A 16345-nucleotide genomic window follows, 5' to 3' on the forward strand; every position below is an offset into this window, starting at 1 on the left:
TCTGCTTTTATGTCATTTCTATTCATTCCATTGTAGTGACACACTGGAGAATGAGAGAGAGAGAGAGACAGACAGACAGACAGAGAGAGACAGAGAGAGAGACAGAGAGAGAGACAGAGACAGAGACAGAGACAGAGAGACAGAGAGAGACAGAGAGAGAATGAGACAAAAAGAGTGATGAGGGAAGTTGTACTCTTCAAAGACATGCCCCGACAGATCTAGTGTTTCCAGTTTAGTTCTACTTCTTATTGGACCAGTCAGCTATGAAAGAATTCATCAATGGTCTCATGATTCAATCATGGCTCTATAGAGCTAAAAGCTGTGTGCTAAGTTCTGAAGACATAAGCCTTTTGGGAAGACACTTCATAGCAAAACCACAATCACATCAAGGATATTACTTTTGCTACTTTAGTCCTCTTCTGCTTTAGTATATTCTCTTTACAAAAATGATCTGCCATTTTAAAAATAAAAATTATTTTTTTTATAAGCAAGGAGGTTGGGTGAGCTTACCTGATGAGACCTTTCTTGTTTTTCTTTTATCTTTTCAACTGGGTTAACCCCTGAATTTGTAACCTAATGAGATCTATGAATTGCTTAGAATGTCTTAAGTATTGCTTTCTGAAAGAAGACTCCTTAAAAGTCGGGGTATTCTTGACCCAATCCCAAGCCAGGACCAGACTCACAAATATTTATACATGCCATCATTCTCAGAATCATTTTTGATATTTGCTATTATACAAACTTTTTCCCTGTAATATTTTTCTTCAAATACAGTTTCTCCAATTTCTACTTTTCTCATGTAAATGTGTTACCTCAGGCAATAAGATATGCTCCTGAAGCCAAAGATGATCACGCTACTTCTCAGGTACACTGCTAGAATCTTAATTTCATAGCTTAATGATTCAAGGAAATCAAATAATGTTCCCAGATACCTGTGATATCAATGCTGTTCAAATCAATATGGAAAGTGACCAGTTGGCTGGATTTATTTGCTTCAATGCCTTGAATCAGTTCTTCTTTTACATTTTCATCTGACACTTGCTGAACAAAAAAAAGGTCAAATAGGACTATAATGCTGCCATTTCTGCAAAGCAAAAGATGATATAAGAGGAAAAAGTCAGCCATCTTCAAGTGATTTGTGCTCCATTCATGTAAAATGTCTTCGAAAATTTCGTTATCACCTTGTTAACCCTCATTACACTATATAAAGTGGTTATAACCCTTGATCTATAATGTACATTTTATACAGTGATTTCATTTGCAATTTAAGGAAAGATGAAAGTGAATATGCTAGATAATGTATATTGTCTTTATTTCACTTGGGAAGTTAAAGGAGTGAAACATGAAATACTTTTTCAAGAGCAGAAACTCCAAAGAAACTCTGCAATCTGTGTTTTCTAAGATCCACATGGGCTGTGCTGTTCCCAAGATTCACTTGGGCCCAATTAAACCAGTCAAATTATGTCATGGGATTTGTTTAGAGTGTAATGACAGAAGGAACAAGGGCTCTGAATTTGTGGTTTCTCTGCTAATTTAAAAATAGTGAGGAATGTAAGATACTGTCAATGAACAGAATTTTGCTTTCCTGTCTTTATTTCTATTATTTTTAAAAATTTAATTAATTATGATTGTAAAGGGGATGTCCAGAGGGGTTACAGTTACTTAAGTCAGGTAATGAGTATATGACCCTCTACCAGTTTTTCCCATCCTTACCCACAAGTTGTATAGTTCACTTTCAACATAGGTTCTAGTGAGCAACACTACTGCATTCTCTCTTTGTCCCACCATTCTCTTGCTCCCCCTTATCCTCCCAAAAACAGAAGCAAGCTGTTTTGTTATTTTCTGTTGTTGTTTTTGTTTTCATTTGCTTTTGTCTTGTTTGTTCATTTCTATTAATTTTATACTATCCTTCTAAGTTACACCACTTGGAAGGCCAACTCTAGCTCTGATCTTCATTGTATACCTGCATGAAGCAAACAATATTCAGGCTGTACTTGTTCCTTCATAGATTAACCAAAGACAGTCAAATATTTCATTATATAATTGCTGGTTCCAAAATACAGGTATTAATACTCTATGATGTAGGGTAGCTAGGTAAATGACATAAATCAAGATGACCTATTTTAAAATACAAATTCAAATTAGAAGACATAAATACTCCTCAGTTAAAGATGGTTCATTGACTTATATCCCACCTTATGACCTTGAGAGTCACCTTCTTGAAATATTTCCATATAATTATGCTGTTAGTCCAAAGACTTATGGTCTTGATAGGTGGTTAGAAAACTGAGAGTTCCTTTCTTCTCTCAGAGAAATCTCCTTTTCCAAATATCACCTTGATGACAGTGACACTTGAAAGGTAATGAACTTCTCAAATAAAGGATTTTGTAAGCTCTAAAATATTTCTTCCAAGTGCATTGATAGAATCTACAGCAAATGTGTTTTTGTTCCTTCATTTATGTACTGGATAACAATGCTCCTGAAAGGGCAAAGTAGTTCAGCATTTCCACTAGACAGGATATGATTTATTTATGCTGTATCACAAATATTAAGATTCCTGATTTAATAGGTATTATATACAGTTGATTTAAAGAAAATAATGAGCTGTGTACTTCGATGTAATGATTTTATACTTCATATCCATCAAGTTTGTAAAGTCGTGATTAGAATTTAGTTTATGTAATTATTTGCTTATATCTTAGTAACCATGTCCTGTAAATAATAAAGCTCTTAGACATTCACATGAATGGATTCCCTGTCCTCAGTAAGAACACATTTTGTCACAGACAGTTTTTCATGTGGTCTTTCACACTCGTTCACTTTTCCATATGTCTGTCATGAATTTTATCTGAGAATATCTCTCCATTTTTTAAGGAAAGTTGACATTTTTAGGCATTCCTTATGTCAATCATGGTTTTATTCACAAACAAGTGACAGTCTGATCAATGGGATAATAAGACTGACGGAAACTTCTGGGAAGTGTTTTCACATTCAATAAAAGACAGGCTACAGAGAATCACTTATTTTCTTATTGTTGAATTTTATTGTGTGTACATATGATTGACATAACTTGGGACTATAGTTCTTCTTGGGACTATGAAGGGAGAAACGATCGACAAGCCACAGAGAAAAGAATGGAAGGAAGAGGACACCAGGATTCCACTCTGATCACGTCCTGTCATTGTCCCATGGAAACCTTTAGATTTCTTGTGATGTCAGAAAACAAACACCCATTAGTTAAGGCACTGGTGGGTCATATTTATATTAACTGACATTTAAAAAAAGACAGTAGTTAACTGGCTTTCAACTTTCAGGCTTCATCCCATCAGTGTTGCAATAGTTGGCCAACATTTTCATGTTAGTGAAAATAACGTTGAGACCCAGAATAAATTAGAGCTATACACGTTATTAATGTCAGGGATAAAACACCTATTCTTATTCCTTTCAGAGAAAGTTTTACATAATTACCAACCTCTTACACACAATTTCATTTCTTTCAACACTATCATGATCTATTAGCCCAAAGCAAAAGATACTATAGCACTTTAGAGACAAGTCTAGATTTTATTATGATGAACTCTTATAAGATTTTTATATCCAAAAATATAGCTCAAATAACTACTAAGACATTTTCATGAGAGAGAGGGAAGATATTGTTTCCCTGCTTTCCTTTAAGATTTATAGTCTCTTCCATCTTCATTTTATCTTTTCCTCTTCCTCTCTTTCTTTTCATTTACATTATATCCATAATCAATATCATTACCTAAAATACAAATGATTAAATACAGAAACAATTATGGTTAAAATGGAGTAACCGTGCATAATCTCTATTTTTGTTCTCAATTTTCAGTTCAAAAATTTTACTTCTTCTATATTGTACAATAGATAGTTTTAATTCTAATTAAATACATGAGTCTTCTCTATTCATTTTCTACATGTTCAATTTGACTCAACAGTTAATTTTAGTTTATTTAAGGTAGGAAGTAAAAGAGGTAAGTTATTTGGGTCAGAGAAAGGGAAAATCTGGATTTTTTTTTTACTTAGTTGAAAGTAACTAGATTGCTCATCCTCAGGCTTAAAACATATTTGTATGAAAGATATGTTCTCTTAGTTGTAAATTATGTATAACTTTTAATAATTTATATTTTGCAAGGTCAGAAGTTATATAGCTTCTCTCCAAATATATAGTTTTGTTTAGAGCTTCTTTTCTAAGTGTTAAGATATGAGAAATATATTGAAGATATCATGAAAGACATAATAAACATTTGTGTTTCACCTTATGAGAAAACTGAAACTGTTATTTTTTTGTAGTTTAACTATAACCTCTACAACTGCTGTGAGATTGATGTTGTTTATTAAGGCAAATGAGAATTATACCTCTAAGGGAAAAATGATCATTTCCAATTACTTGTTCCAGCAAAATTGCTGTATTTCCCCTTTTCTCTGTCTCCTTCTCTCTCTGTCTGTTCTCTCCCTTTGTGACTCTTTCTGCTTTCTTCTCTTTTTTTCTCTCTCCCTCTAAGCAAATAAACCCTATCATTGTACACAGAGCCTTAGTATAAGAGATCAAAATGCTTATCTTCATTTTTCCTTAATGCTATTGATAACCTTTAAGTTTGCTGAATAAACAGAAGTCTTTCCTCTCCTAACTTTGTGACTTATCTGTGTTCAAAAGGCAAGCAAAAGTGCATGTTGCCACAGAGGGTAAACTGTACTTTATATTAAAAGAGTCAACTGCTAATGCTATCTGAATCACATGTTCCTTAAAGCGGAACAAACAGTATTCCCAAAGGAAAGCAAATCACTTGCTTGTCCTGCAGAATGGCTACACACATATATACACACCCACAAATTAGCAAGTGGCAAGGGTTGGTATTAAATATTTGTCAAAATCCAGAAAAAAATAGCTTGGTGATTAAGTTTAAAATACTGAGAACTATAATTTGGGTATATACACTTGTGAATTTACTTATATTGATAAAAATAAGAAAAAGGTATATAATATATAAAATGTATACTATGCATAATATGAATAATGCTATATATAATATATATATTCAGTTACTTTTGTTCTTTGATTTTATAAATTGTGATTTTTAAATAAAATTATAAGGCTTTATATGAATGGGCCACCTCTTACTGAGTATTTTTATTCATGTGTGATTATTTAAAATAATCCTAAATATTATTCCTTCACTCTTGCTCCTAATTCTGAATTTCTTTTCCTGCCTTTGGAAAAGGTCCCTCAAAGCACTAAGCTGTAATTTGTCATGCAGACGTTTTTGTGAAATTCTTTTATATTCAAATTTTCAAAAACTCACTTCCAACTTAAAAGTAGTTCAGCCACCACCTGGGAAAAATATCTCTACACTGATGACATGTAGACTGTCTTTTGGAATTATTATGAAGTATTTATTAAAGCTTGGGCATTATACTGATTTCTTAGGTGTCTATAAAGGAGAGAAGTAATTCCTATGCTCAAATAAATTTCAATTTCAAATGATGATTTTATGATCTAGAGAAATAAAATATTACTTATTAAATATTAAAATTAGTCTGGGGTTCTCAACACACCAGGCATATATATTGAAAAAAGAAAAAAATGAAGATATTCTAAATTTACTTAACAAACATGCTCTAAATAATAGAATAGGAAAGATATAAGTGAGGTTAATCAATTAATACATATAGGCAGAAACCAATCAAAACCCGTCCTCTATTCTTGATTGCTTGGGAAAACATTGACTTAAATCCTCTGAAGACCATCAGAACTTCAAGCAATATCAACTCCCTGTATATGTACAGTCTTTCTGGATTAAAACTCCAATCAATTTTGAAGCATAAAGTTCCCCTCCTATTGGACATTGTGTCTCTCCTCAAATTTCCTGCACTTCAAGGTCTCCCCCCCTCTCATCTATAGCCACTGTATGTTCCAAGTTTACTGTTATCTATTTATGTTTTTTCTAAGTTTACTGTTATCAATTTATGTTTTTTCTGTTTCATATTCACAATGGGTTACTGTGATATAAACAAATAACTCTATAAACTAAGCTTTAGTGCCAAAGTTTATGATTTTACAAAATTGATGGATAACTGTGAACTTATCATATCAAAATACAATGTTCATCTTGTTAAAAGTAGATAGAAAGGAATTACTCCTGGTGATCCGTGAACCTTCATGACTTTGGCAAAGGCATTACTAAAGTATATCCTGTCTAGTGGAAATGTTGAACTACTTCGCTCTTTCAAGAGTATTGTGGTCCTTTGTACAAGAAAGATGGAAAAAACCAACATTTGCTATAGACAGGTAGGTGGAAGAAATATTTTGGAGTTGACCGAGTCCTTTCTTTGAGGAGCTTATTAGCTTACATTTATCACTGCCATCAAGATGGTATTTGGAAAACAGATTTCTCTGGTAGGAGATAGGAGCTTTCTGTTCAATTTTCTAATCATCCACAAAGTCTATAGGGTCTTGAACTAACAGCAAAAAAATGAAATTAACAGTTGGAGTAATTCATTCAGGAGGCTCAAAAGTTCATAAGGAGAGATCTGAAGCTCAGGGGAGCAATCTTCAACCCAGGAGTATTTATGTCTTCTACTGGGAATTCCAGTTAAAAACAAGCCTCAGGTCAGGCCTAAAGCAAAGAGATTCCAGTATGAAACCTCTGAAACCAGAAGCCCAAATAATCATTGCTCCTTTAAGTTATTCCTCACATGAATTTATTCCATAGACAAGAGCTGTCTAACATACTCTGCTGTCAGCAGCTGCAGAATTTATCTGAAGGCAGAGTACCTCTCTCCATAACATCAGTATTGGTACAATAAAACTCTTTTAGGCAAAGAGCATTAAGTCTCAAGAGTTTTAATCTCACAATGTAAGAGTCCATATTTGTTGAATTTCCAACCTAGTAAAAATGAAGGAATCCAAAATGTTGTATACATATGAACTTGAAGGGCTCCACAAAAAAAACAAGCAAGAAATAAGCACACTGATAAATTCTGCAGGGCAAAATCCACTTCGCCCAGTATAGATGCCACTGGCCCACAAACCAATGAAGGAGAGAGTTACTTGGGATATCTTCCTAAGTAAAGATAAATCTTTTCAAAAAGAAATCTGATTGATGTTTTAATGTAGTTCTACAGACTCAATCCTTGACACATCTACAAAAGAAAAATTGGTTCGACTCATTCCACTATTGGAAATAGCTCAAAGTGGGCCAAAAAAGGCAACCAAAAACAACCATGTGTGTATGATTTTATACTCATAGAATTACTATTGACTGAATGCTTTTTAAATAGCATTTTGAAAAAAGGCAAAAAATAAATCAATCTCAATGTTGTTCTTTATGTCTCCTTCAAGTCTTGATATGGGAACAATTTGTTATCAAGGATAACAAATACGGAAAAAGATATAAGATCATTGGGCTATAAATTATAGAAGAAGGGAAGACAGTAGATATTTGTAGGGCCAGCTAGTAAGATTAAGGTTCCAAGAATATGGAGGTATAAAGAATATTAAAATAGTTGGTCGATGAATAGGCATGGGGGGAGAGAATGTGTAAATTCACATTTTTGTACAAAAAGCTAAAACTTTCCACTCTCTTCATTATGTTTCCCATTGAACAATGGGTGTTTAAAAACCATCCTTCATTTCACAGATCTTAATAGAGCAAATACTCTGAGGCAAACATTGTTCAGGTTCAGAAAACACGGATGCTGCCGACACATTCCCCTTCAGTGTAGAAGAGAGACAACTGCACAGGTGCATTACATTTTGAGTATTTTACCTTCTATGTTTGTGTGATGTGCTAAAAGAATAAAGGAGCGAAGGTCTAATTCAGAGTAGAATGTCAGCTAAGCATCATTTGAGAGGTGACATGGACTGTGTCTTAGGAGACTAAGGGTGGAATGAATGATAGATATCCTGCAGAGGGAGGGGAAACAGAAGGCAGAGAGCAGGATCACACATGCGTTTAGAATGACAGCTTACAAGCAAGTGTCTAATACTGAATGAATGAGATATGAAGCTGGAGAAAAACCTGTTCTCAAAACTTAATTCTATTCCTACTTAATCACTTTAATTTTAAAACATATTCTCCAAAACTTTAATAACTACAACCAGCATCAGTAAGTGAGAAACAAAGACTTGATAGAGAACGATGAAGCATTATTTTCCCCCCTAGTGATTAGAATGAATTCATAAAAAAAAGCATGGCAGTACCTATGATTACTAAGAAGTAGTGTTCAGGACATTCATAGTAACATGGAAAATAGATGCCTATTTTGTTGTCAGATATTTATAAGAGAATGCATTTCAAACATTATGACTCTATTCTTGCAGAAGTTAAATTATCTTCCTTTTGAGGCTATCAATGTTGCTGCCCAACTCAGTTGAGCAAATTCCAGACTACATCACCCTGAATGATGTTTTGTCCTTGCACTGTTACATAACCTGTTTATGCAATAAGTAGTGCACTGCTTGTGTATCTCTCTAATAGTATTTTAAGCTATACACAGCAGGAATTTTAGACCTTTGCCATTATAGGTTCAGTATAGCTTAACATTATTATTATTTTTAAAATATTTTTCATTTAACTCTTAGGTGTTCTTTGTAGGTTGTTGATCAAAACTATGGACTATCTAAAATAAAAACTACCCACCAAACTAACAACAACAAATCAAAGAAAGGAAAGAAAATAAAATGGTTCTAAATATATCAGCCCATGAAAGAATATCTGAATAATTGTGATTATGTGAGCTCCATAATATTCTCTTTTAGTGTGTATTCTCAAAACTTAATTATATGGTTTCAAGCAAGCATGTCTGTGTAATAAAAAAATGAGAGAATGAATGCATGACTAAATTAACATTTATCTAATTCTGTGTTGAGAGGACAAATATTTGAGACAATTTTCAGAGCCAATCTAAGACAAATTTTGCTTACTTTGTAAATACACTACCTACTTTTGCTTCATCTTTAGGAGAGTCGATTTTCTACTTTAGAAGATATAGGAAGATATTTCAAATTCAAATGGCTCTATTTATTATGCAATGGTTTTGACTTTGTCTTCTACATTCTTTTAATGTATGTAATTTTTATAGGACTTTAAGCTTATCTTAAAGAGCTGAATATCATTTTCAGAAGATAAAAGAAAATCTGACTTCTGGAGCCTACAGAAACTGCAAGGAAATAGCTTGCATCAAATCAAAATTGAGATAATTTTTAAGTGACTCAGCTGCAGCAATCATGACGACATGTGTCATTGTAGTAGAAGAGAAAGGAAATCATGCCCACAATGTTCATTCTAACAAAATTGATATTTAAATCTTGGTCTATGGCATTCTGCTACACACATACATACTTTCAAAATTTAGATATATGTCTAAAGCACATGAATTGTATGATCACTGTAGACTCTTCACTTCATCTTTAACTTGTTCGTAGCTTGTTCTAAAGCAACGATTAGGCTGCTTTCTTTGTAACTTATTTTTTTAATTTTGTTGTCAAGGTGATGTGCCAAGGGGTTACAGTTACATAAGTAAAGTAGTGAATACATTTATTTTTTTTTGGGGGGGGGGTCCGGTCGTGGAGCCTGAACTCTGGGCCTGGACGCTGTTCCTCAGCTCTTCAGCTCAAGGCTAGCGCTCTACCACTTGAGCCAAAGTGCCACCTCTGGCTTTTTGCTTTTTGCTTACGTGGTGCTGAGGAATCTAGCCTAGGGCCTCATGCATGCAAGGCAAGCGCTCTACCACTGAGCCACCTTCCCAGCCCAATACATTTATTTTTGAACTTGTTACCTCCTTCCTTATTTTTCTCCTTTTTTTTCCTCTCCCCAACCTCTCCCCCCGTCCCACAGTTGTACAGACCATTTCCAACATATTGTTGTGTGGGTATCGCTGATACATTGGTTCCCCCTTTGACATAATGTTAAAACAGTCAATTCCTACCAAATTTGGACAGAAATGCCATCTTAATGACTGGAAAAAATTAGGTGTAAATAAGATACTTTTCACTCTTCAATGAATAAATTCTCCTCCAAAAGTTTTCTGTCAGAGTTAATTTTATGAAGGTTAAAAGCAAGAGTAGAGTTAGAAAACAAAGTGATAGAAAGGAGGGGATTTTCCTGCTATGAAAGCTTAAGAAAGTTAAGGAAATGAGTAGAGCAAGACACATACGGGATGATAATCACTAGGAAACCGTCATCAAACACCAGTGTGACAATTTCTGAACTCTAGGCTTGAATTCACTGCTCTGATATCTAAACAAACATGCACACATACAGAATCATACTCACATGTTTAAAATACGCATAAAACATACTTACAGGCACATTGCAGAGTCAAGTATCCATTGTGAAATTATATCAGTATTCTAGTAATCTAAGACTGATTCATATCTGAACACTGTTTTCAAGCACAACTTTATGCCTTGAAGGTCTAAAAGTGAATAAGTACCTTTTCTTGTGTGTACAATAAAGCTAGAAGACACTGTAATATTTTATTAATAATGAACAACCTTCTTCAATATATTTATAACAAATTAAACAATATATCTCTGTGGCAAAGTTTTCAACTTCAATACCCTTCATGTGCCTGTTCAGGTTCTTTTTTAAAAGAAACATGTGAACATATTATCAGTTACCGAAATTACTATTATTTGCCACTGAAATAAATGTTTATCTGTATTATTTTTCTCAGTTCTCACAACATGTTCACAAGATGAGGAAGAATTTCTTTTCTTCCTGCACACAGTGAGTCTACTTTTTGCATTTAGACAAAAAAATACTAGTTCATAAGTCTAACAAAAATCAGTGATGTTTTAAATCATACTCACTCAAATCGTAAAACTCTAGAGCTTTTATACTGATCCTTCAGATTGCTTGATTGAAAGATATCATCTATCTAAAAGAAATTTAAAAGTGTTAAATGTGAAAGTTCCAATTTTGTTCAAGGAGTTATAGAAAGTTCAGAAATCTTAATGTTTTCCTTAGAAGTGAGGAATTTTCTTCATAGAGTTGGGACTATACATATTTAAAAATCTTAATCATGTTACATTTATTTAGTGTATTTTTCATAGTGAGAAAATGGAATCTATATATCTTTTGGTAATAAGTTAATAAAAAAAATCATACAATTTTAAGCCCCCTGAAGGAAGAGAATCCCTACCATTTGCTGAAGGTCAAAAGCAAGGACTTTGAAATCCACTGAGAGTTCATCTTGCAAATTAGGATTATATGTAGCTCCAGATGTTATTTTAAATGTCCCTTTTGTTTCATGACTTTTCCCCAATTCTTCATCTGGAGGAATGAATTAGAAATCAAACAATGAAATACGAATAAGAGATAATAGGTAAATTCTGTCTTGAAACACAGAAATAAAGTTCTTGCTTGATAGGTTGATTTTTATAGTAGCTGTTGGCTTTCTTTATAGTGTTCCCATTTTGAAATCAGTTGTCTGCCCATCCCTCACCCTGTTTGCTTTTTTTTTTACCTATTTGTCTTAAAAGATTTAAAAAATATACTTAATTTCTTTTCCATTATTTCCTTCTCTTTTCTTTGAAGTCTAACCCACACTACAAACTTCCCCCTAGTTTTTTAAAATTGAGATGACACAGGGACTAATCAGATTCTCCCAATGACAGGAACTGATTCAGAAAAACATGGGGAGAAATTGGCCATTAAAAGTTGTGTAGTTTCTTTTAGATACTTCTTTAGCCCCACGTATCCAGGAGCACAGCTGGGTTTCTACATGTGATTGCTGTGAAGATTTCAGTATGTGTGTTACTTTGAAACCTCGCTTTGAAGCTACTTCTGACATTCTAGGAATTATAAAATTGGCATGCATGATTTTTGGCATGAGATGGTGACTGTCTTTATTGAAGGAATTACTGAGAGCACTGCAGAAAATATATTATTTGAATAAGAAAAAAGTAATTGTATAATCCTTTTCAGAATATTTTGTTTGTGATATATCGAAAACGAATAGCTTCCACTGAAATTCACATCATGGTGAAATCACTAGTAAATGTAATAAATGACACACAATGCCCTTACAGGAACATGATATGAGAAGATGATAATTTTTCTATTCCACAATGGGGAAATAGTTAGAATGACTAAGTGAATTTCCACAAATATTAATTGCTTTAGCTGAGAGATCTGGAATTTGAACATCATGACTCCATAACTCCAGGTCTATCATGGTCACCAAGTTCTACAGGTCAGAAGTACTAATGGGACAAATAATGAACTTGGATTTGAGTTACTGTTATTTAATTGATGTAAGTTTTTGTAATTCATATCATTTATTCAAAGACTCAGATTGCATTTCAAGTTCCACACTTAAATATAGAACACAAAGAGCTGTCATTAACTGGAGGAATAGGGAATCAACTGAGCAAATCCTATGTAGGAGACTGCCTTGTTTCTTGAGCAGTACTACAAGAAGCAACTAGCTCAAAAACTTTTCATAGCAAGGTATTGAATTTGAATGTCTTTGAAAAGCATTGACACAACTGAAATTAGTTTTAAATAGTGCCGGCTTACTTTTTTTTTTAATCACTATATGCCACTCAGAATGAGATTTTTGTACATCTACATTCCCATTGATTTACAGAACCACAATAAAACCTGAACTAACAAGAAAATAAAGATATTATCCTATATAAATAAGCAATAAGGTTTCATTAACTTTCATCCTTACAACTTGTCTAGTCAACATGGTTTAAATGGCTTAAATATATTTATGATTTCAAATGTAAGAGAATAAACCTACAGGTATGAAATTTACAGTGTTATTTGCCGAAGTGAAACACAACATGTTTCATTTAAAAAACAATCTCATGCTCAAATTCTGGATAAAGTTTCAAAATTGCCTACCGTTATTCTATGGAGAGAAGCTAGAGAGGAATCTAAGGAAATAAAAACATCTTGTGATGAAGCCCCACCAATGAATACAGTGATTCACAGGACCTCTGAGATGAAACACACCTCAGTAAAGCAAGTGCTGACTTACCTTTTCCTGATTCTTCGATCGTGACCCAGGATATTGCAATTAATCCTACACAGATGACCATTAGTAAGGCAAAGAGAGCAGCAAACATGATTTCATAGGAGCTGAGGGAATGATTCGGGCAAGATACAGTTCTTTTTGATGCCATTTTTGGTTTTGAAGCCTTGCGCTACTAGTACAGACACATCAGCAAAGTGGCACTGAAGATACAATTCTTTCAAATTTTGAGGTCTCATAAGAAAAAAAAATCACTATCACAGTATTTCTGGTCGGTGTTCATGTGATGTCTATATCCTTTTGGCAACATTATGTCTCTGTACGTTAAGTAGCTTAAAAGAGTAGTTAATCTTTAAAAAGATATGATTGAGTAAAGGTACCTACAGTTGTAAATGGTAATTACATAGACAGGCCATTTGATGATGTAAATAAAATTAAAGTCCTGCTGTAAATAGAGAATGACTAACGTTTTGAGGACTACTGAGAAAAACATAAAATCCATGATCGATTACAGTCATTAGGTGCAAGCACTTCATTTTTACAGTGATTTCCTTACCTGTACAACCTTGTCATTATTAAATAATCTGATTTGTGCATAGATGTAGTAATCCGGAAATAAATTGGGCACAGATAATACTATATATATGTATATACAGTATTGTCTCTAATACATTCTCTCTCTCTGATTATAACAACTAAAAGTTTTATGGGCTTAACATGTTAGTAGTGAAGTTATGCAATGGACCATTATGCAATGGGAATTGATATATCTTAAAGTAAAGTCCACTTAAAGAAGGTATCATATGGCCAATCACAATTATACATATACGGAAGTAGCTTCCTTAAAAGGAATAGGCTATTTGTTTCTATTTTAAGAACATTTTCCAAGTGAGTAAGACGTTGCTCATTTGTCCCAGGCTTATCTCCTTAAATATTCAAATTATAACAAGAATACAAGTTAAGATAACCATATTAATGATTTTTGACATATGCTTTATATGAAAAGCAAAAACTCTTTTCTGGTAAATAAAATTCAGGCTTTCATTGAACTTTCACACCTATAATAAAAATAAGTGCAGGATTAGATGTAAATACATACATAAACCAAATATAGTGTAAGGTAAACTATTTTGCTTTAGATCCATTAGTAAAATTGGACAGCAATAGAAAGTCCTAGATTTGAAATCTTTAACACACTGAAATTATGAAGTAAGCTAAGAATAGCAATAACTAGTTTTTCTTTTTTACCATTGATAAAAAGTAGGATATAAATAAGTATCATTGAAAATATTTGTTCATTTTTTAAATTGAATTATTTGTTGTTAAATATTCTAATGTATGCATTGAAATCAGAGGCACCACTGCAGTCCCTGGAAATATAGTTCATTTTATTTATATGATAAATGATATTTCTAACAATAGGCCAGACCCTCTTATTGAACCAGAGTTTAGAAAAGATGCTCCTTGGATTTTGAAATCCAAGGAAGGCAACACAATAATGACTGTTTTCTTTGCATAGCTGATCTAGAAGCAAAACAGTTCAGAAAATCAAAGAGAGCTGGGCACCTGTGGCTCACTTCTGTAATCCTAACTAGTCAGGAGACTGAGATCTGAGGATCACAGTTCAAAGTCAGCCCAGGCAGGAATATCCTGAGACTCTTATCTCCAATTAACCACTAGAAAACTATAGTGGTGCTATGGCTCAAGAAGTAGAGCACTAGCCTTGAGCTGAAGAGCTGAGGGACAGCGCCCAGGCCCAGAGTTCAATTCCCACAACTGACCAAAAAAAAAAAAAAGAAAGAAAGAAAAGAAAATCAAAGAGAATTTGAGGATTTTTTTTGTTTTGTTTTTATGTTCTTTTTGACTTCTAAGGGCAGAAGATGGAAGAGTGAATTCACATGCTGTTACAAGCAGGAAACTTACACGTAAAACTTACTATTAATAACCTAAAATAATTTACATTTTTCAGAAGCAAAGCTTTGTTTAATTCATTAATTCAATCATCCTTGCATTTTTGTTAGTACCGATTAGGTTGTACAAAGAGATTTCATTTTGACATGTTGATATATGCATGCAAGGTACTTTGATCAGACTCACCTCTTCCATTTTCAAATGAAATAGCTACACTCAGTATATTTAAATGTAAGTAGAAAAATAAATTGTAATACTTTATGAATAAAAGAATGGAATGAATATATCATGTGTGGAGTTTTTTTTTTAATGTTACTCTATCAGGTAACAAAACTCAGTGCAGAATGGCAAGAGCAAAGAGAATTTGGTATACTTTTAGGAGCAGAAATATGTCTGAAGAAAACCGAGTAAACAAATTGACAGGTGGAAAACAACAAATAAAAGAATACTTTACCATGAATGAGTGAAAAATAAGTGCTCATTCAAGAATGGTGTGAGTTGATTAAACATCCATCAACAGACTGGTAAAATTAGAACATTATCCATCAGCATTGAGAAAAAAAATTCTAAACAGATTCAATACACATTATTATACACATATTAAAACTACAGAAGAATGTCTTTATGAAAGTAAGGTTTTCAAATAATTTTTGAAAGTGTAAACAATAAAAGGGTAAACTAGAAAGAATGTTGATACATGTACCCAATAATAACATTCACTATTTTTTTAAGCATAGAATGTCAAAAGGAAAGTAAAATCTAAAGACACTGATTAGACCTTTTTATTATGCAAGTGCATTTATTTGGTATCACAACAGAAAAGAAGCAACTAACTTCATATGTGGTCCTGAAATTCATTTTATTTAATTTTTATTTATTTTTTATTGTGAAAATACTGTACAGAGGGGTTACAATTACATAGGAAAGATAATGAGTGCATTTCTTATCAAGCATTGTAGCCTCCTCCTTTGTTTCTCCTTCCCAGCCTCCCCTCAACCCCCCACCCAATTCTTCCCCCCCACCAAAGTTGTAAAGTTCGTTTTTGACATGACAACTTGTACTTCTCATTGTTGCAACGGGTCCACCTGTTTCCTTATTTAAACGACTTGTTTTTCCCCTTCCCCTCCACAAATTATACCGACAGCAAATACAGTGAAAGCAGGGGTTATACTGTGGGGGAGGGACATACAAAGCAACAAAGAAATTATCTTATAAATGCATTAGAAACAAATACATGAAAGAAAAAAAAAACATTTGGATACATATCTTAGGGTTCATTTTCCTAACATCACCTTATCTGACCTTTTCTGCTTGACTCATATATATACTAGATATTGCAAATAAGGGAAACCATGGGACCTATGTTTCTTTGGGCCTGGCTTACTTCACTTAATATAATTTTTTCCAAGTCTTTCCATTACCTAAC

General features: G+C 33.3%; 1 protein-coding gene across 1 annotated transcript in view; it reads right to left on the reverse strand.

Annotated features, from left to right (window-relative positions):
• Window positions 1–13159, reverse strand: part of Tmprss15 (transmembrane protease, serine 15) — a 92380-nt gene extending 79221 nt beyond the window's left edge. The window contains exons 1-4 of the mRNA XM_013031018.1: window positions 13015–13159; window positions 11167–11297; window positions 10835–10902; window positions 933–1084 (exon numbers count right to left, since the gene is read on the reverse strand). Of these exons, the coding sequence (XP_012886472.1) occupies window positions 933–1084; window positions 10835–10902; window positions 11167–11297; window positions 13015–13159 (496 nt within the window). The remainder of the gene's footprint in view (window positions 1–932; window positions 1085–10834; window positions 10903–11166; window positions 11298–13014) is intronic.
• Window positions 13160–16345: the final 3186 nt, after the last annotated feature.

The sequence above is a fragment of the Dipodomys ordii genome, unplaced genomic scaffold (assembly GCF_000151885.1).
Source record: "Dipodomys ordii isolate 6190 unplaced genomic scaffold, Dord_2.0 Scaffold136, whole genome shotgun sequence".
NCBI classification, from domain to species: domain Eukaryota; kingdom Metazoa; phylum Chordata; class Mammalia; order Rodentia; family Heteromyidae; genus Dipodomys; species Dipodomys ordii.